The sequence below is a fragment of the Oryctolagus cuniculus genome, chromosome 2 (genome assembly GCF_964237555.1).
Source record: "Oryctolagus cuniculus chromosome 2, mOryCun1.1, whole genome shotgun sequence".
In the NCBI taxonomy this organism is placed as follows: domain Eukaryota; kingdom Metazoa; phylum Chordata; class Mammalia; order Lagomorpha; family Leporidae; genus Oryctolagus; species Oryctolagus cuniculus.
In genome coordinates, this window is record NC_091433.1 from 111,907,770 (window position 1) to 111,929,064 (window position 21,295).

At 47.2% G+C, this 21,295-nt stretch overlaps 2 protein-coding genes across 4 annotated transcripts in view; both read right to left on the reverse strand.

Annotated features, from left to right (window-relative positions):
• NPHP1 (nephrocystin 1) overlaps window positions 1–8,605 on the reverse strand; it is a 58,474-nt gene extending 49,869 nt beyond the window's left edge. For both annotated transcript variants that reach the window (XM_051836307.2, XM_008253984.4), the window contains exons 1-2: window positions 8,013–8,605; window positions 3,808–3,881 (exon numbers count right to left, since the gene is read on the reverse strand). In XM_051836307.2, the coding sequence (XP_051692267.1) occupies window positions 3,808–3,881; window positions 8,013–8,081 (143 nt within the window). In that variant the 5' untranslated portion in view covers window positions 8,082–8,605. The remainder of the gene's footprint in view (window positions 1–3,807; window positions 3,882–8,012) is intronic.
• A 3,621-nt stretch (window positions 8,606–12,226) lies between these two features.
• MTLN (mitoregulin) lies at window positions 12,227–13,154 on the reverse strand. Of its 2 annotated transcripts, none has more exons than XM_051836318.2 (2): window positions 12,807–13,154; window positions 12,227–12,324 (listed from the first exon to the last, which is right to left on the reverse strand). In XM_051836318.2, exon 1 carries the CDS (start codon window positions 13,091–13,093, stop codon window positions 12,923–12,925), a length of 171 nt encoding a protein of 56 aa, XP_051692278.1. In that variant the 5' UTR covers window positions 13,094–13,154; the 3' UTR covers window positions 12,227–12,324; window positions 12,807–12,922. The 2 variants fall into 2 exon arrangements, with proteins under 2 accessions (XP_051692278.1, XP_051692271.1); XM_051836311.2 differs by having other exon boundaries at window positions 12,227–12,321; window positions 12,807–13,152.
• Between the last annotated feature and the right edge of the window lie 8,141 nt (window positions 13,155–21,295).

Consider the following 21,295-nt stretch of genomic DNA (forward strand, 5'->3'; position numbering starts at 1 on the left):
TCTCAGCCTCTGTTGCAGGTGGGGTGGGCGTGGGCCCAGCTGCAAGGACACGTAAGAGAAGCAAACTGGGAACTGCTGCCTCCTCACCGTCCCTGAGGACGCGTGAAGAGAACCCCTCGCCCTTCGTGCTCTCAGACACTGACCCTAAGGACTGTGCAGAGCAACAGCAAGCGCTGGTCTTTGGGGACCCCCGAGCCGCTCATCCTCCCTAGGAGAACCTACTTGCAAACTCTGTGTCCAATGAGACCGACAGTGAAGCCATTTCTTTTGATAGGGGTCCTGTTATTTGCCAAAAGAATCTTCACTGAAACTTAGACTTGCAAATTTCCTTAAGAGTTGCAGTAGGAAACCATTTTCATATAATACACAAATAACAGAAATGACTCATTGTTACGATCTCCCCCACTATGCTTTGGTCGGGCTGTGAGCCCCCCCAGGGTCCCCTTCGAATTCTAACCACCACGTAAGGTACTGAGAGGGCAGACTCTGGTGCTTTGGGAGTGAACAGGATTACAGAGGGCCGCAGGGTAGAGCTTCCACAGTTGAACGCTGGAGACTTTACAAGGAGAGAGACACACAGGCTCCCTGTCGCTCACCTTCTCAGGGTCTCCCAGCTAGAGGGCCCAGATGCAGGCTCTGGGACCACCAGAACTATTCTCTGTAAGGTTACCCAGCCTTGGGTATCTCACTACAGTAACATGAGCCTCACTAACATACTATAAAATTATTAAAACCCTCAAATGGTTCAGATATTTGAAGACTCCCGATTCATGATAAAAACTAAGTCCACACTCGTCTTTACTGTCTCCTGAAACCCCACCAAAAAATGACTACAACATTTTCGAGGTAATGAAACCTTGACCACTGGAAGAATGCAGAAAGGATCACTGGCCAACCAGAGAGAACCACAGGGACAAAGGGTGGAAGCATATTATTCTACAAAGGAGGGAGGCCACCTGCCCGGCAGTGGCCTTGAAGCAGAGTTAACCGAAGTCCATCTAGGCAGATGTGGCATGAAGCTCTACAAACAGTTTGCTTTACGTATTCCTCATACATTATACCACATTGCATAAATGAAACCATAACCACACCTAAGCTTTGAAGAAGAATTCAGACTTAGAGTAATCTAAGGCCTTTCCACTACTCAGGAGAAAAGATGCCGATCAAGTTTATGCTTAGTTAAGGCCCTTTGATAATAGGTCTCATGCCTTTTCACAAGTTTATTTATGGAAAGCCTATGCTAGTTAGCCCCATTTTCTTTTGTCTCACCTCTCTGTTCCCTCTTCTTATCAGATAATTTTTCTCTTAAAACCAAAAATAACCTAAAATCAAAAAGTGAATGACTTGGGGAAATCGCAGCTGCTAAAGAAGCTTCCTGCACAGGAGGGTTAAAGCCCACCTTCCCCGGGGGCCAAGCTGTGGTGTAGTAGGTTAAGCCTCTGCCTGCGATGCCAGCATCCCATACAAGAACCGGTTCAAGACCTGGCTGCTCCACTTCTGATCCAGCTCCCTGCTAATGCCCCTGAGAAAACAGTGGAAAATGGCCCAAGTGCTTGGGCCCCTGCACCCACATGGGAGACCCAGAAGAAGCTCCTGGCTCCAGACCTCAGTCTGGTCCAGCCCCGGGCATTGTAGCCATTTAGAGAGTAAATGACAGATGGAAGATTTTTCTCCTTCTCTCCAACTCTGCCTTTCAAATAATACATAAATCTAAAAAAAAAAAAAAAAAAAAAAAATCTACACCCAAAGGAAGCTAAGAAAATTCAGACAACTTCAAAAAACAAAAAGACAGAAACTGCAGCCATGCAAGTAGGAAGGGATTAATCAATCTGATTAATTAATTAATTAATTGCTCTGCAAGAACAAAGGAAGAACCAGGGAAAAGCCCAATATGCAAACAGATGGCTACCGAAACAAACAGTGTCCACAGAGAAGGCCAGTCTGCAGACTCTCCCGGTGCAAGCAAAAGGAAAAAGAACCAAAAACTCTACGTGGAAGCTCAGATTCCGAGGGTCAGTCCTCAAAACTTAAAACTTGACTCAGAGGAGGTAAAGTAGTTCTCTCTTAGTAAAATAAAAATCTCCTGTAGTGCAAGAGAGACACATGTTTTCAAACTGAAAAGACCCCTTGGGTGTTGAGCAGCTAAAAAAACATCTAAACACACTGCAATGAAATTTCAAAACACCAAAACTAAAAAGAAAAGTCCAGTTATAAAGGAAGGACAATAGAGGTGCCAGCATCATCAGTTGCAAAGAAAATGACCGATGTCATTAAAAGTTTAAGTAAAAATTGTTTTTAACTCTACATCTAACTCTTAGTCAAGCATAAGGGCAAAACAGTATTTTCAAACTTGCAGATGTCAACGTGAGTTTTTAGATGACTATGAGGGGATCGTTATAGGAAAACTACTGTAAACTTAAAATGATTACTAGTTTACTAAAATTAAATTCAATAACTTAGTTTTCCCTATGACTTCAAATTCAGCCTCTAAATCTTACACTATTTTTTAAAATAATAAAGTAAGTACAATCATCTTGACTTTCTCTTTCATTATTGTTGATTCATTTAATGTGAATTCTTTAAACAATAAATCTGAGTAATTATAAACTAAATGCCATTTGACATTTTAAAATTCACTTAGTTCTATTTTGCTTTTAAGCATTTTGAATGCCTGATTAAAGAAAACTTTTCCAAGGAATTCTAATGACTTGTTTAAATTAAAAGAATGAATCTCACATTCCTTTGAATATTATACATTCTTTAAATACCCCAACACAAGATTATCTTAATGATGTGCAAATCTTACTATGAAAGTATTAAGTCTAATTCAATTTAGCTCATTATGTCTAATTTCAAACTCTGCTAGGGATTTAAACAGAAAATGTGAAAACAGAAGCACAGTAAGCAGCACTGACTCACCTGGAGAACAGTTTGCCCCCTCAAGTCGCCAGCAGGACCCAGCAAGGACGAAAGGCTTACAGACACAGACACCTGCTGACCAGGCCGGTGGGGGGTGGGGGGGACTGAGCTGCGGGGTAATTCTGCCCCAGCCACCAGTGTTCACACTGAGTAGTTTCTACAGCTGCTGTCCCAACTGCAACAAGTCCACCTCTCCCGCCCCCATCTCAGTCTGTTTCTTCTAGATTCAAGTCAGATCCCCCAGTAAGTCTTCCATTTGATTCCAACGGTCCAAACTCTGCATTCCACTGAAACCGCAGTATCTTCTCTACATGATCAAATTCTGCATGGTGTAGCTGTCCTGAAATATTTTTCTTGTCTCCCTACTTCAATGTCTTATAAAAGTAATGTTAGACTTACTGACTAACCATTGGGAACCTTTATTTTCTCATCTGTGTTACTAAGTATCTCACAGCCTTACTGTGAAAATTCCGAAGACTGTTGAGCACAGAGCACAGTGCTTGCAACAAATAGAATACAAAATAAATGTAAGTTGTCTTCCCTCTTTTGTAATCTTCACAAGTCTTTATTTAATGCTAATAATTACATCTGGTAGATATAGAGAACTGAAAGAAGTATTTTAAAATACATTTTGGAAAATTTAGTTCCTCGTTACTTCAACATTATTTATAACTCATTACTATTTTTTCCTTTCAGAAACTGTCTTAATGAAAAGACACAAGAAAGGGGGAAGGGAAGAAAGGAGCAGGAGAGGAACAGGGAGGAGGAACGGAAAGTAGGAGGGAAAGAGAGAAGCAAGCAAGCAGACCTCGATTTCTGGGGCTCAAATATGACTCCTGGTGATGTGAGTGCAGGCCCCGGAAGCTTATAAACCTGAGCACAATTTACCTTTGGTAAATGTCTCTCCTTTTACTGGGTTCTAGTGCTCCTTTCAACTGGCTCTCAGAAAGCAAGCTATCAACCTACAACAAATAGAAACAGATTAAATACCACATTGTTAAATACAATATAGCCTTAGGAAACACAGTATCACATCTTTTTCTTACCAACACTTTATAATGAGTACTTGAAAACACAATAAAATTGACAGAATTTTACAGTGAATACCCTATGTCTACTAACTTATACCTTAACCTTTGTCAAAAAAAAAAAAAAAAGATTTATTTATTTATTTGGCAGGTAGAGTTACAGAGAGAGAGAGAGAGAGAGAGAGAGAGAGAGAGAAAGGTCTTCCTTCCGTTGGTTCACTCACCAGATGGCCGCAAAGGCCGGAGCTGCACTGATCTGAAGCCAGGAACCAGGTGCTTCCTCCTGGTCTCCCATGGGGTGCAGGGCCCAAGCACTTGGGCCATCCTCCACTACCTCCCAGCAGAGAGCTGGACTGGAAGAGGGGCAACCGAGACAGAATCCGGCACCAATATGGGATGCTGGTGCCACAGGCAGAAGATTAACCTAGTGTGCCTCTGCATCGGCCCCTATACCTTCACCTTTTACTACAATTATTTGACCTATCCATCCTTCCACCCATCTTATTTGTTACGTGCTTTCAAAAAAACAAAACAAAACAAAACAAAACAAAAAAAAACTACAGTCATCAATATATTTCCCTCCGAATTATGTACTATGGGTCTCACTAACCAGAATTCAACATGTGATGTAAAATTTACATACAATGAAATGTAAAAATGTGAAGTGTACTTTTTCTTAGTTTTGACAGATGCAAAAACCTGCATAATCTAAACTCCTATCAAGAAATAGAGAATTGGAGCCAGTGCTGTGGCATAGTGGGAAAAGCTTCTGCCTGTAGCTCTGGCATCCCATATGGGTGCCAGTCCAAGTCCTGGCTGCTCCACTTCCGATTCAGCTCTCTGCTATGGCCTGGGAGAGCAGCAGAAGATGGCCCAAGTCCTTGGACCTCTAAAGCCTTGTGGGAGACCTGGAGGAAGTTCCTGGCTCCTGACTTTGGATCAGCATAGCTCTGACCATTGTGGCCATTTGGGGAGTGACCCTGTGGATGGAAGACCTCTCTTTCTCTCTTTCTCTCTGCTTCTGTCTCTCTGTAACTCTGCCTTTCAAATAAATCAATAAATCTTTAAAAAAGAAAAGAAATAAAAAAATTACTATCACCCTAGAAAGTTCCAGTAACCCCATCTCTCTCCTCCAGAGACAGGCCTATTTTGATTTTTTTTCCACCACAGTTTAGTTCTGCCTGTTCTTTAACTTTTGCATAACTGGCCTTACACATTATGTTTCTTGCATAGCCCTTCCAGACAGCATGTTTTAGAAGCTTCCACACTGTTGAGCGTTTCATTCTTTCATTCCGTTGTGTTGAATATGCCATGACTGAGTTAGTAATTTACAAGCACTACATGTAGCTTTGTCAGTGTATCCACAAAAGAGGCACATATGAAGGTACTTCCAAAAGTTCATGAAACTAAATTTATTTTGGGCAAAAAATGTTTGAAACACATGCATAGTTTTTTTCATAATGTTCCTTTTTCCTGAACATTTTGAAGGAGCCCTTATATGCATAGATTTCAATTTTTTCTCACCAACATTAATTTCTCTTTTAATTCCATTTCCATGAACCTTTGGAAGTACTCTTGTACTTCTTTGGTCATTTTTGTATCTATTACATGAGAATAAAATGGATGAAAAAGAGCTATAAAATTTCACTAGCTTCTTGTCTACTCTTACTGTCATCCATGTGCTATTTACAAAATCCACACACTCTCTGACAGGGAGTCATCACAGGCATGACCCTGGATGAGATGCTGATTACCTGTTGCTTGGATGCTGAGTTGCATATTTGTTCTGTTTTTCTGCTTCAGATCTCTGCTGAGTCAGGGAAAAAATAGCTCATACTATCAAAAGCCCTTTGTAGGGGTCCACGCTGTGGCATAGCAGGTAAAGCTGTCACCTGCACCTGCAGTACCAGCATCCCATATGGGTGCCGGTTCGAGTCCCGGCTGCCCCACTTCCAATCCGGCTCTCTGCTATGGCCTAAAAAAGCAGTAGAAGATGGCCCAAGTCTTTGGGCCCATATACCCTCAAGGGAGACCCGGAAGAAGCTCCTAGCTCCTGGCTTCAGATTAGTGTAGCTCCATCTGTTGTGGCCAATTGGGGAGAGAACAAGTGGATGGAAGACCTCTCTCTCTCTGCCTCTCCTCTCTCTGTGTAACTCCGACTTTCAAATAAATAAATAAATCTTAAAAAAAGAAAGCCCTTTGTAGACAGTCAAGGTATCAAAGGACACCTGAGCCAATTTTTCTCCAGCCTGAACAATCTTTGTAATAGTTTAATAACTGTTTTTATAGTTTACTTATGAAACTCTTCCTGGTTCTCCAAATTCCTGGTTCTAATTTAAAAATTATATACAAAATTATATTTAGTCTACCAAATTTCAAAATAAATCAATGTTCCAGCAAGTTTTATGTTTATTTCTACCAAATGAGTATTTTGCTTTTCGTGCTCCATTATACCTTCTTTTTCTTTCTTTCTTTTTTTTTCAAAGATTTATTTATTAATTTGAAAGGCAGAGTTAAAGAGAGGCGGAGGCAGGTTTGTGGGGGGGAGTCTTCCATTCACTGTTTCACTCCCTACATGGCCACAATGGCTGGAACTGTGCTGATCCGAAACCAGGAGCTTCTTCTGGGTCTCCCACATGGGTGCAGGGGCCCAAGGACCTGGGCCATCTTCTGCTTTCCCAGGCCATAGCAGAGCTGGATCAGAAGTTGAGCAGCCGGGACTCAAACTGGCATCCATTTGGGAAGCAGGTGGGGGCTTTACCAGATAAGCCACAGTGGCCCCATGGTTGCACCATTATAATTTCAATAAAAGTCACTTAAATATATATCTGCCAAGTCTTTTGTACTTTGTAAACAAGAGCCCAAAACTGGATAAAGTATGAGCACCAGTAAATCTGTCTGCCAAAGATTGTAATTTTATTTCATGGAAAAAATACTTGTTAATAGATCACACAAGGAAGAAAAAAGTAAAACGGAGTAAGAATTTCAGAAATTAAGTGAACAATCCATTGACTGCATTTACCTTCTCCTTATTTTAAGAAATGTAATTCAGTGAATTTAAAGTTTTGAAAATATACAACTCTGCCACCCTGAGAGACCATTTGTGCATGTCTCCTGTGTTATTCTATGTACACTACATGCAGGAGCAAATGTTATAGGAATACTGTAGATTCCACTTTCCACTCCTTTTCTAAAGACCTTTACCACAGGTGTTTTCCCTAACACATGAAAGTTCCTCTAACAAAATTTTTAATCATTCAGTATCATGTAATATCACTATATCCCATCACTTATTTATCTGTTGTCCTCTTACGGATCATTCAAGTCCTTCCTAGCTTTTTCTGTTATAAGCAAGAATGTGGCACCCACTTTTATACACGAATCTCTGTCCAGTTTTTAATTACTGGTATAGCAGGTTCCCGGACGCGCGGTGCCCCAGCCTGGGAGCGTGCACTTTCGCTGCATCTTATCAAACTGCTTTCCAGAAGAGCCTCTAAGTGCCTCTTTCCCACCTTCCCAGGACCCAATACGGTGATCTGTAAAATCCTTACTTCCTTTGCAATTTCCTGATTTAAGTTGACACTTTTCACGTGTTTATGACTCACTGATACCTCATCTTCAGTTCATACCCTTTGCTCAGTGTGTCGGATCTTAGTGTTCTAATGTTCCGACCATGCCCTGCCACCTACTTCGCGCAGGAAGCAAGCCTCCAAGCAGAGGAGGCAGGGAGCGCGCAGGGCAGCCGCGGGCGCAGAGTCCTTCTGGAAATGGAGTTGTCCAAGTTTCGGCTGGACCAAAGGGGAGCTCGGGAGAGATGGCAGGGCGCTGGGACCGGGCAGCGGATGGCCCCGATCTTCGCCAGCGGCCGGAGACAGGGCTGGGAGCAGCAGGGCGCCGGGATGTTGTAGGGGACGAAGGTCAGTGCGGTGGGGACAGGCTCCGAGGATTAAGGAGGGGCGCGGTGAGGCGGTCGCCATGCGCTCAGTTGCGCCCCACTTCTCGCCCGCCCCGGAGCCCGAGCCACCAGCTCGGGCCCAGGCCCCTCTCTGCACAACCCGCCCGTACCTGTTGCTTCAGTTCCTGGCTGCGGCGGCGCAGGGCCTGGAGCGGGTCGCGGGGCCGCCGGGCCAGCATCTCCTCGGCTGCGGCGCCTGGCTCTCGCCGGTCGCCCGGGAAACCGAAGCGGCGGCGCGAGAAGGTGACATCATCGCCGCGCGCCGGTACCCGCTCTGAGCCTTGTCACGGGTGCTGGTCCCGCGAGGAGTGTGAGGGCGGCCTTCGCTGGCTGTCGTCCGCTCGCCCTGCCCGGCAGGTCCCGAGCCCGCAGCTCCAGCTCACTGCCTAGGCATTTTTCCCGCTAAATCCGAAGCGCTGAGGATCGCCGCTCGGCGAAACCACAAGTCCCCCAATACGTCAGCATCACCACGAAGTTCCTCTTGGGGCACTCCTTAAGGCATTTGTTTTCTGATAACATTTTTGCTAAACTTAAGATACAATTGAGAGGCCGGTGCCGTGGCTCACTAGGCTAATCCTCCGCCTGCGGCGCTGGCACAGCGAGCGGGTTCTAGTCCCGGTCGGGGTGCTGGATTCTGTCCCGGTTGCTCCTCTTCCAGGCCAGCTCTCTGCTGTGGCCCGGGAGTGCAGTGGAGGATGGCCCAAGTGCTTGGGCCCTGCACCCCATGGGAGACCAGGAGGAAGCACCTGGCTCCTGCCTTCGGATCGGCACAGCCATAGCGGCCAAATGGGGGGTGAACCAAGGGAAGGAAGACCTTTCTCCCTCTAACTCTGCCTGTCAAAAAGAAAAAAATACAATTGAGTATCTTAAAGTCTTTAACTGTAAATGGCCCAAGGACCTTTCCCATCTGGCCTTCTTGGGATGCATATTTTCACTTCAAGAGGTAGCTTTTAATTGCCATTTGGGGTGTGGTTGAAATTTAACATTGCGTTCCAGCCTCCCAGAACTGTTGCGGCCCAGCTGTTGCAGGTATCTGGGACGTGAACCAATGGATGGATGATTCCTGTCTCTCCGCCTTTCAACAACAAAATATTATATTTTAAAATGGATGAATAAATCAGTGCTTGGAAATGATCTCATTTGGTAAACTGAATGAAAAAAGATTGCACTAAAAACAAGCCATCGTTTATGAAATCCTCATCTATCCAAATGGATGTCTATAAATAACTAAGTAAGATTGTTTTGTATCTGTTAATTTATAGACTTTCATATTTAAAATGGAAAAGCTACAGGGTCTTGTGATACAATTCTGTCAGTAAAAATAAATACATGCCACTCCCCCTCAATAACTGTATGAACAAGGCAGATGGGTGCGAAGAAGTTCTTCACTTTCGTTCACCTGAGGTGGGAAGATGACTTTGCTCTCTTGCATTTTTTTTGAAGTTTTATTTATTTATTTGAAAGAGTCACACAGAGAGAGAAGGAGAGGCAGAGAGAGAGTCTTCCATCTGCTGGTTCACTCCCCAGTTGACCACAACAGCCAGAGCTGTGCCGATCCAAAGCCAGGAGCCAGGAGCTTCTTCCAGGTCTCCCCCATGGGTGCAGGGGCCCAAGGACTTGGGCTATCTTCTACTGCTTTCCCAGGCCACAGCAGAGAGCTGGATTGGAAGTGGAGCAGCCAGGACTTGAACTGGACCATATGGAATGCTGGCACTGCAGAAGGCGGCTTTACCCGCTATGCCACAGCACCGGCCCCAACCCCATGCATTTCTGTACTGTCTTGCATATCATTTCAGTTTGGTGGAAAGTAAAGTAGCAAGGTTTGTTGGGGTAGGGTATCCGTAAGAACGTTGGGCACCTCTCCACACAAAACCTGAGAGAGTGTGCAGACTGGGGAAAACAGGGTTTCATGGTTAAATGGAGACAATACACCTGGCGGGATGGGTGCTGAGCACACGAGGCCTCTGTTCAGACTGGGAAGAAAGCGGGTCCCGATTTCTCCTCTTCCTCCAGGACAAAGGGTTTGCTGAGGAAAAATCCCTCCCAAGGGTTCACTACTCAGCCCTGTCAGGCTGGGGAGCCTCCCCTAGGGGCCCGCCTTGGCGGGAGGCTGTGAAGGTTTTACTGCTCCGTGTTACCAGGCCAGGGACCCATCTGGTGCTGAGCAGTGAGACTGTCCTGGGAGCTTCCCTTGGGGTTAGGGCTGGGACCACCTGGGAATTTCTGGAGTCTGGGCAGGACTTTGCTTTGTAAAACCTGGGGCTGCTTCCAAGGTGGGCTTGTGCAGAGGCTGTGTTTGCCCAGCCCCTCTCACTCACATAGGCTAAGTTCTAACTTCCCACCTCACACTTCCATCTGTTTTTTAATGAGTAGCAAAGGGAATAAAGTTTGCTATTTAGAGGTCTTAAAGTAAGAAAACAATTTGCCTCAGATAAAATGATGCTGATTTTTTTTTTTAAAGATTTTTCATTTGGCCGACACCGCGGCTCACTAGGCTAATCCTCCGCCTTGCGGCGCCGGCACACAGGGTTCTAGTCCCGGTCGGGCGCTGGATTCTGTCCCAGTTGCCCCTCTTCCAGGCCAGCTCTCTGCTGTGGCCTGGGAGTGCAGTGGAGGATGGCCCAAGTGCTTGGGCCCTGCACCCCATGGAAGACCAGGAGAAGTACCTGGCTCCTGGCTTCGGATCAGCGCAGTGCGCTGGCTGCAACGCGCCAGCCGCGGCCGCCATTGGAGGGTGAACCAACGGCAAAGGAAGACCTTTCTCTCTGTCTCTCTCTCACTGTCCACTCTGCCTATCAAAATAAATAAATAAATAAATAAATAAATAAATAAATAAAAGATTTTTCATTTATTTGACAGGCAGAGTTAGAGAAGAGAGATATCTTCCATCTGCTGGTTCATTCCCCAAAAGGCAGCAATGGCCAGGGCTGGGCCAGGCCGAAGCCAGGAGCCAGGAACATCATCCAGGTCTCCCTTGTGGGTACAGGGGCCCGAGCACTTGGGTCATCCTCCACTGCTCTCCCAGGTACATTATCAGGGAGCTGGATCAGAAGTAGAACAGCTGGACAAAAACCTGCGCCCACGTAGGATGTTGGCATTGCAGATGGCACCTTTACCCACTCCGCCTCACACCAGCCACAGTGACACTGATGTTTAACGCTGTTCTCAAACAGCCTGCAAGCCAGCATGGCAGACTAGAAACGTGAAATTGTACCAACTGCTGCCACAGCGGTGCTACCTGGTGAAGAGAATTCTCTGCAAATGAACTGTTGATCAGATACACTGAATTAAGTTCCAGTGTAAGGCCACCCATTGCATATGGCCTCTCTCAGCCTCAGTGGGGGATGGCGACCTGGAAGTGACTGAATGGCAGGCAGCCTGGATGGGACGTGGAGCTTTAAGGACAAACACCCCCTCCCCCATCCCTGAGTACTGTGTTCACCATGAGAGCAAAGCTGGGGCTCGTCAGCCACAACAGCCCTAGTAAAATGAGGCGCAGGCTCCCCTCGGAGACAACTTCCTGAAAATTTTTAGGTTACCGTGAACCTGAGTTATCTAGCTATTTTATCTCTACAGGAGTGAGCAGGAGCGGTGTGCTAGGAACTCGCCAGGGACTCGATCCCTCTCGGTTTTCAGAGTTGGGATTCACCCTCGAGCTCTGCTCAGGTGGATTTCAGCTTCATATGAACACCCCGTGACACAAAGAGAAGAATTTTACCAATAGAAACGTCTGTTTTATGTACGGACACTCTGTAAGTGGGACACACTGTCACTCTTAGAAGGGCAAAGTCTTACAGACATGACTCGTACCTGTCATGTTGACAGTCCCCTGCCACCCTGCTTCAGAGCTAGCATTGAGGAACTGGCACAGCTTCCAACAGAAGGAAAATATCCAAAGCATTAACTCATCAGTTTGGGGAATCCAGAGTTCTTGAAGTGATACATTGTAAGGCAGGCAGGATAACTCTTTTCCCTTTGAAAAAAAAAAATTCAGGGGGCTGGTGCCCTGGCTCACTTGGTTAACCCTCCACCTGCAGCGCCGGCATCCCATATGGGCAATGGGTTCTAGTTCCGGTTGCTCCTCTTCCAGTCCAGCTCTCTGCTGTGGCCCGGGAAGGCAGTGGAGGATGACCCAAGTGCTTGGGCCCTGCACCCGCATGGGAGACCAGGAGGAAGCACCTGGCTCCTGGCTTCAGATCGGAGCAGCTCCAGCCGTAGTGGCCATTTGGGGGGTGAACCAACGTTAGGAAGACCTTTCTCTCTGTCTCTCTCTAACTCTGTCAAATAAATGGAAAAAAAAAAAAGAAAGAAAGAAAAATTCAAAGACGTTTAAAATACTTTATTTTAAAAATAAAACTAATTCATAAAGTGCAAGAAGAAAGTCCTTCTTTCCCGTGCTCCACGTCCATCGTCGACAAGCTGCTGGAAACAGAGAAGAGGGGGCGGAAATTAGAACTACATTACTGTACTGTGGTGGCAAAGCCACGAATCACAGGGTCTGGTGCTATGGACCAGAAAACCGAGGCTCTGAAGGCTCAGGCTGCACGGGGCTGATGCAAACACAAGGTTCAGGTGCAAGGCTCTCCGCTCTGCGCTGGGTGGAAAGTGCACAACGTGGAGGCCAAGGTTTATATGGTGCTACCAAGGACGCCTCCAAAGCCGTGACGGGGGCGGCAGGGGGGTGGCAAACACACCTCCCCGATCTGCTCTTTATTTCATTTTCTCCGGTCAGGCTGCACAGACACCGCAGGTGCTAAGGCATTCGCGTTAAGCGCCGCGAGGAGGAAGATCCTCGGGAAAACAAAACTTCCTCTTCCTGGCGTCTGCGAGGTGTCCCGAGGCTGCCCCAAGACAACTGCCCGACCCGGAAGCCTCCCAGCTGCGCCCCTGCGGAACCTGCTCACCAACACTGCGGGACGAGCCCGGCCGGGCAGCCGGCGAGGGAGGCGAGCCTGGCTCAGGCGCGCGCTCGTGCCGGAGCGCCAGCCCAGAGGCATGGCCCCGGTGGCCGCGCGGGGTCTCAGGCCAGGTCCAGCTTCTTCTGCATCACCGCCAGCTTGTCCTGCAGCCTCCGCTTCCTCCAGTCCAGGTAGCGCCTCCGCAGCCGGTTCGCCTGCCAGCCCACGAGCACTCCGGAGGCGAAAGCCACCAGCACCGACACTCGCAGCGTGCGCTCGGACACGTCCGCCATCGCGCCCGCCCGGGTGCGGCGCGGCCTACGGCGCGGCGGCGGGGTCAGACGGCGCAGCGCGCTCGCGGGCGGGTCGCCGGGAGGCGTGGCGCGGGGCGCGCGGGGCTAGCTGCGGGGCCCGCCCGCGGGAATGTTCTGGCCGCCTCCCCGCCAGCCCCCGCGCTATTTATTGTTGGACGTTAGTCAGATATTTCCTGGCGTAATTAGCCGACATGGGTATCTCTGGGCAGCAGAATACAACTTTAAATTTCCTGATAACTTTTTTTTTAAGTAAACAAATAGAAACAGATGAGATTGTTTTCGATACTGTATTTTGCTTATCCCACTATATAGCCAGGGTGTTATTTCAACGTGTAATAAGTTTACAATGATTAACGAGGCTTTTTTTTTTCACACAAAGTCTTTGAAGTTTGCTACATATTTTTACAGTCAGAAGCCCATCCCATCTCAACTTGAATCCAGTAGTTACTTGATCCATATCTTGATTTCATAAAATTTACCCTTGGAAAAAGTAGATGCATATGCCACGTTGTTCTAAACAAACATCAGAAACTTTCCGGTAACTGAGTTGCATATCAACTATCACATTTAAATTCATTAAAGTTTATTTTTAATGAAAAATCTGATTGTTCAGTCATACCAGCCACGTGTGGGACTGGTGGTTACCATATTATACCACGCACAACAGTGCAGAAGGAACCCAGGAAAGAATTGTTCCAGGAAAGGGACCACCACATTTCTAATAAGTAACATCATTGTCACACACACACACACACACACACACACACAGATTCCCACCTCTTGGTACTCAGGTCTTTGTCATCCCCTTCCCTTGAGAGGGGCTGGGACCTGTGTTGAGATGTTCCCAACATTCCTGTGGTTACAGTGTCTCAACTTGTGAAGGTTCAACTTAGCATTTTTTTTAAAGATTTTTATTTATTTGAAAGGCAGAGTTACAGAAGAGGTAGAGATATGGCGTTAGAGTACTTCCATCTGCTGGTGCACTCCCCAAATGGCTGCAGTGGTCAGAGTTGGGCCAGGCTGGAGCCAGGAGCTTCATCGGGTGTCCCACATGGTTGCAGGGGCCCAAGGACTTGAGCCATCCTCTGCTGCTTTCCCAGGTGCATTAGCAGGGAGCTGGATGGGAAGTGGAGCAGCCAGAACTGGAACCATAGGGGATGCCAGCACCTTTATATTATAAAGTCATACATGGGGCCTGCACGGTGGCATAGCGGGTAAAGCTACTGCCTGCAGTGCTGACATCCCATGTGAGCACCGGTTGGAGTCCTGGCTGCTCCACTTCCCATCCAGCTCTCTGCTATGGCCTGGGAAAGCAGTAGAAGATGGCCCAAGTCCTTGGGTCCCCTACATCCATGTGGGAGACCTGGAGGAAGCTCCTGGCTTGGGTCTGGCCCTACCCCAGCTGTAGTGGCTCTTTGGGGAGTGAACCAGCAGATGGAAGATATCTTTCTCTCTGTCTCTCCTTCTCTCTGTACAACTCTGTCTTTTATATAAATAAATAAATCTTTGAGAAAAAATTCACTTAGCAAAGGACTGTAAATGGCCTCTAGGAATAGCACAGTGCCTCTGTCTACAACCAGCAAACAGCTGGAACCATCACTGCTACAACCATATGTAAGTGAACTCTGCTGGCGACCTGAATGAGCCTGGAAGCAGATCTTCCCCTTTCCAGCCTCCACGTGAGAACACAGCCCGGCACTTGGATTGTAGCCATGTGAAGCCCTAACAGGTGACGCAATTAAATTGTGCCTGGACCCTGACCCATGGAAGGTATAAAATAAAGAATGTGTTTGTTTGGTTTTCTAAAGATTTATTTAAAAGAGCCACGTAGAAGGGGAGAGAGAGAGAGAGAGAGAGAGAGAGAGAGAGAGTTTTCCATTGCTGGTTCACTTCCCAGATGGCTGCAACAGGAGAATTTTGAGGTCAAATTAGGAGTCTATTAGCCAGCTGGCGACTGCCCTCTCAAGGAGCAAGTCCAGAGAAGACAGCCCCGAGTTGCAGTGGTGGGGGGTTTTAAAGGCAAAACCTACTTTTTTGGACATTTGATTATGCATGTGGGCTTGTGCAAGCAGAAAGCAGGCATACAGAAGCTAGAAGCAGTTAGTCAATCAGCCAGGTATTTTTTGTAACCTTATTGAAAAATGTAACAACTCAGTTATTCAGTTGTTCCGGGGTGGGGTCAAGCATGACGTCACTGATCTTGGTGCCACCTGTGTTGTCAGTGGCTGCAGCAGGGAGTAGACAGGAGAAACCAAAGGCTGGTGGCCTTGGCCATTATCAAGCAAGCAGAGGTACAGAAGCTAGAAATGGGCCAGCTACAAACTAACATTTATTTTTATGAAGAACAGGCCTTGTTTTAAAACAACCAAACAAAATAACCTATTGTCTGTAAGCATCTCTGTGTGCTATACTTTGTAGACAAGTTAGACTTTTGTCACTTGTCAAGGAGCCAGGAGGTTTCTTCTGGGTCTCCCACATGGATGCAGGGGCCCAAACACTTGAGCCATCTTCTGCAGCTTTCCCAGGCACGTTAGTCACAAGGTGGATCAGAAGTGGAGCAGCCGGGACCCAAACCAGCATCCTTACGGGGAGCTGGCTTCACAGGAAGCAGCTGTGCTTGCTACACCACAACACCAGCCCGGTGTGTGTTTTAAATCACTAAGTTTGTAGCAATGTGTTACACTCTCCCTCCTGGTTGCCACCCAGCACACTGGATACTTCTGACACCACCCGTGTGTGTGTGTCAGGGCAGTGCACTGCAGCAGACTCGCTAGATGTTTTTGGATTCAATTCAGTTCAGACACTGACCAACTGGCTATAAAGCAAGAGCTCCGCAAGCCCTGATGCCCCCGACCCCCACTCCTATGGAGTAGATTGATTCCCCAGAGAAGCTCACACAGTTCAGGGAAACACTACTTCTGTGTACTCATTTATTACAAAGGCTGTTACAAACCATATAGATGAGCAGCCAGATGGAAGAGATGGTAGGGAAAGACATGTGGAAAGGACTTTTTTATTTAAGATTTTATTTGTTTATTTATTTGAGACGGGGAGTTAGAGAGGGAGAGACAGAGAGTGAAGTCTTCCATGTGCTGGTTCACCCCCCAAAAGGCTGCAAGGGCTGGAGCTAAGCCAATGGGAAGCCAGGAACTTCTTTCGGGTCTTCCACGCAGGTGCAGAGAGGCCCAAGCACTTGAACCGTCTTCCTCTGCTTTCCCAGGGTATAAGCAGAGAACTGGATCTGAAGAGGAGCAGCTGGACACAAACTGGTGCCCATATGGGATGCCGGCGCCACAGGCAGATCTTTAGTTTACTACGTTACAGTGCTGGCCCCACAAAGGACTTTCATACTTGAGGTAAAATGTATCTTAGCAGGAATATGATAAAGAGTGTTGTGTCCGGTGTGAATTAACATCTGCCTGCTGCTAGTGGGCACTGAGCATGGAAAGGCGAGTGCCACACATGGCTGCCCTCAGAAACTTAGTGCCCAGGGAGGGAGATGGACACAGGTAGATGCGACACCCAGGCTGATCAGAGCGAGTGCATAGCTTAGTCTTTAGGGGCGGAGGGGGCCCCCAGAAGCACTCTCTCTCTCTCTCTCATGCTCCGTTCAGTCTTTCAGCCTAGCCTGTTCGTTCTGTTTCCAAAACATGGCCAGAGTGAAGCCCCTTCTTACCATTCTGCTGTTACTCCTGGGTCCAAGCAGCCGTCACCTCTTATCCACGTTACTGCAGTAGCCTCTGCCAGGTCTGAACTTCTATGACTGCCCACCACATTCTCTTCTTCACACAGAAGACAGAGTGAGGGGGTCTTTGCAATCAGAAGTCAGCTCTGCTCAGACCCTGCAGTGGCCAAAGCCCCCGCAGCAACCCAGGGTGCTCTGCAGAGCCAGCACCCCCACCGCTCCCCTCCCACGAGCTTGTCCACTGTGTCTGGAGCTCGCCTGGCCTGGTGTGTCCTGAGGACATCTGCACATGTGGGCCTCTGGCAGGCATCCTCTGCCCCTGGAACACGCATGGCTAATTTAACTCACCTCCCTGCAGTTTTGTTAGCTCTCTCAAAGTTTATAAATCCAGCCAGTCCCTCCCACCCCCAACTCTTGGGCACTTCTGCTCGCCATGATCCTCTTCTTCTGTTTTTATATCTGTTTTTAATTTGAAAGACAAAGAGAGAGAGAGAAATAGAGTTTCTACCCACTGGTTTACCTCTTATATACCCACAACAGCTGGGTCAAAGCCAAGAGCAGGGAATGAAATCCAGGTCTTTGGTGTGGATGGCAGGAACCCAACTTCTTGAACCATCACTGCAGCCACCTCCAGGAATATGCATTGGCAGGAAGTCAGAGCCAGGACTTGAACCCAGGTGCTCGGATATGTGACACCAGTGTCTTAACCACTAGGCTAAATACCTGGCCCCATGATCCTGTTCTGTTCTCCTCTAGTAATTGCTGTCTTCCCAGCTGTGATGTAATTTACTTACTTATTGGTTTGGTTGTTGATCAACTTTGCTCCCTGCTAGAATGTAAACTGTTTGACTAAAGTGATTTTTGTCTCCGTTGTATTCTAGAGAATCCCAAGTACCTAGAACAGAGGCCAGCACATAGCAGACACTTGGTCAGTCTTTGGTGTTGACAGCAGTGGGGAATGGTCAGGGAAAGCTTCTGGGTGGATGGCCGAACAGAATCTTGAAAGATGAACAGGACAGTCCAAGACTGAATGTCTCTCTCATCGTAGTTTTCCTATTTGTGAAATGAGTTTGGTCTGATTCCATTATAAAGGCCATTTTTGGCAGCCTGAGGCTGTATACTTAGGCCACTGGTGTTGGTGCAAATTTGAGCCTCACTTGAAATTCTAGCCCCATCCCTAAAATATCTTTGTACTAAAAATAAGCTGGGTCATCTACACGGAAGCCTCGCGTATGGGAACTGTGTAGGCACATGGGGCAGGCAGTGACCACAGAGACACCCTCCTGCTAGGGAGGAAACTCTGGCCAGTGGGGAGAGGAGAGCTGCCAGGGCAGAGGTGGGGGTCTGGAACTTGACATCCCTCTCTAAGAACCAGTGTCCCTACCTTGAAACTTTGTGTTTTTCCTCTGGGTGAACTGCTTCAATGGGATGCATTTAGTGGACTTGATAAGGACAAGTTTGAGGTGAGGGTTAAAGTTGGATGAAGATAGTCGTGTAATGAGTTAATTGATGGCCTTAGCATCCCCCGATTGTTGCCCTGAGCGCCACTGTGGAGTTTTTGTTTGAAGTGATTGCTGAAGGAAAACATGTCTCCAAGGACAGTCTTAGACTTTCCCTGGTTGTAGGTAATTTCACTGGAAGTATATTGCTGAAATTGACTTCCTAAGCCACAGAGCAGGCACTTTGCACCCTAGAGCTCCCACGAAGGGTGCAGCTCTGCCTTGATTAAAAGAGCGTTCACCACAATAAGTCCTTGGGCTCCGGCCTTGGGGACTGTCACTGGGCCTGTTCCCCAGAATCGCATCAGGCAGCCTGTTGTCCCCAGGGCCTACCTGCCGGCTCCTTTGTTTCCTGTTCTATTCTCCTGAGCCATTGGAAGTAGACAAGGGAATCCATATGGGGCTGTACTCAAGTCCTGCACCTCTGCACAGTCCCGGTGGACACACACTCTGAGGCTGACACGCAGAGGTGGGCAAGCCACGTGAAGTCGATGTGCTTGGTTGTGTAATTACCAAGTGCGAATCATTTCCTCCCAGCGTGAGAGCAAGAGTGCAAGGGGAGCCATGGGGGAAGATCAAGCCTTGAGTTCTTGGTCCTTCCCTTCAGCAGGGGCACTTAACATACTTCTCCCCCCTGGGGCGGGCGCTATGGCGTAGCTGGCAAAGCCGCTGCCTGCAGTGCCAGCATCCCATATGGGTGCCTCCTTGGGCCCCTGCACCCACATGGGAGACCTGGAAGAAGCTCCTGGCTCCTGGCTTTGGATTGGCACAGCTCCGGCTGTTGCAGCCAATTGGGGAGTGAACCAGCAGTTGGAAGACCTCTCTCTCTCTCTCTCTCTCTCTCTCTATCTCTATCTCTCTATCTCTCCTTCTCTTTCTGTGCAACTCTGACTTTCAAATAAATAAATCTTCAAAAAAAAAATCACACACACACTTCTCCACTTCTACCATCTGCCTTTCTTTCAGCAATTCTGGAGACGCACACAATAGCATGTCCTCCTACACCCCTTCCAGGAAGAACTGGTAAAGCCTTGTGAGTAAGACATCAGCCTGACCCCCATAATTCCACAGTAAGTGGTCAGTTATAATTCACTCATTATTCAAACAAGGACTTCGTGGGTGCATACTCTGTGCCAGGTGTTAATGTGAGGTATTCTATGCTGAGCCGATCTCCAGTATCCTATTGTCTAGGAGGAAGAATGACGTCCATCGTGTTCTCAACCAAATAAACACAGCATTGCAAACTTGGAGGAGTGCTTTGATAGGAAAGTACTGAGTGTCATGTCTGAGGATACACGGAAGAGCCTGATGGAAACCAGAAGGAGTGGTCAAGAACTACCCCATGGACTTTATAGTCAAGACCTCAGATGAGACACAGGAGCAGGAATGGAGGAGGAGCATTTGTGAATGTGGCGAGGATGCGAAAAAGCTGAATCAGCAAGAATTAGAGGTGTAAGAGTGGAAGAGAGGAAGTGGATAGGGCTTTGCAGGACGTGTGTGAAGAGCTTAGGACCTTACTTCACAGTGAAGTAAGCAGCCCTTGTTTTCTTTGAGTATGGTAGTTGCATAATCCTATTTGCATACAAATAAAACCAGGCTGAGTTTTGTTAGAGAATAGACTGCAAGGTGCCAAAGATGAAGTAGGAAGGCCAATTATAAAACAGCTCCAGGGGGCCAGCACTGTGGCGAAGCAGGTAAAGTTGCCACCTGCAGTGCCGGCATCCCATATGGGCTCCACTTCCGATCCAGCCCTCTGCTGTGGCCTGGGAAAGCAGTAGAAGATGGCTCAAGTTCTTGGGCCCCTGCACCCGCATGGGAGACCCAGAAGAAGCTCCTGGCTCCTGGCTCCTGGCTTCAGATCGGCACAGCTCCGACCGTTGTGGCCAATGGGGGAGTGAACCAGCGGATGGAAGACCTCCCCCCCCCCCCTTCTCTCTCTGTATAACTCTGACTTTCAAATAAATAAATAAATCTTAAAAAGATAAAAAACCTGCTCCAGGAGTTCATATGAGACAGTAGCCTGTACCAGGAGACGGCAGATTTGAGTGTGGTTGCCTTTTCCTTTCAGCACTTTCAAGATGTTCCATTGCTTCTGGCTTGCATAGCTGTGGAAAAGAAGTCCAGTGTAATTCTTATCTGCCTGAGGATACTGTAAAAAACATTCATGGAAAATGTGTGTTGTGAAAAAAACTATGCATGAATTTCAAATTTTTGCACCCAAAGAAACTTATCTTTCAATTACATTTCCCACAACTTTTTGAACTATTCTCATGAGTGATGTATCTTTCTCTCTCTAATTGTTTTTAAGACTTTAGCAGGTAATGTGCCTGGGAAGGCAGAAAAGATGGCTCAAGTACTGAGGTCCCTGACACCTTCTGTCATCAGCCTGGTCCAGACCTGGCTGCCATGGCAGGGTGGAAGGTCTCTCTTTCACTCTCACTCTGCCTTTCCAATAAAAAAATAAATCTTTTGTAAAAAAAAAAAAAAAAAGACTTTACTAGGTGGTTTGAGCAATTTGGTAATGATATATTTTTTCAAAGTTTATTCTGTTTGTGATTTGTTGAGTTTCTTGGATCCATGTGCTTATTGTTTTCACCAAATGTGAAAAATTTTGGCCATGATTCCTTCAACTATTCCATGCCCCCCATTTTTGTCTGTGACTCCAACTGCATGCGTGTCACACTGATATTTATCTCACAGGTCCTTGAGGCATTATCCTCTTTCTGTTCCGCAACTTTGTTTCCAGTACTTGCCAGCAAACTCTAAGCATCTCTGCTTCCCAGAACTTCAGTCTCTACCCCATCAGCTCAGGGATACTGCCAAGCTCTGTTTGGTTTAGCCCTCGTGCAATAAGACCTAGAAACCCTCTCCAGGCTGCAGACCGGGACAGCGACAGGGCTACTGTCATCTGTTTCCTTTCCTTCTGTACTTCCTGTAGCACTGTGTCTGAGATCAGTTGTTTGATTCCTTTGTCCATTGTAAATTGTTGTTTATGGT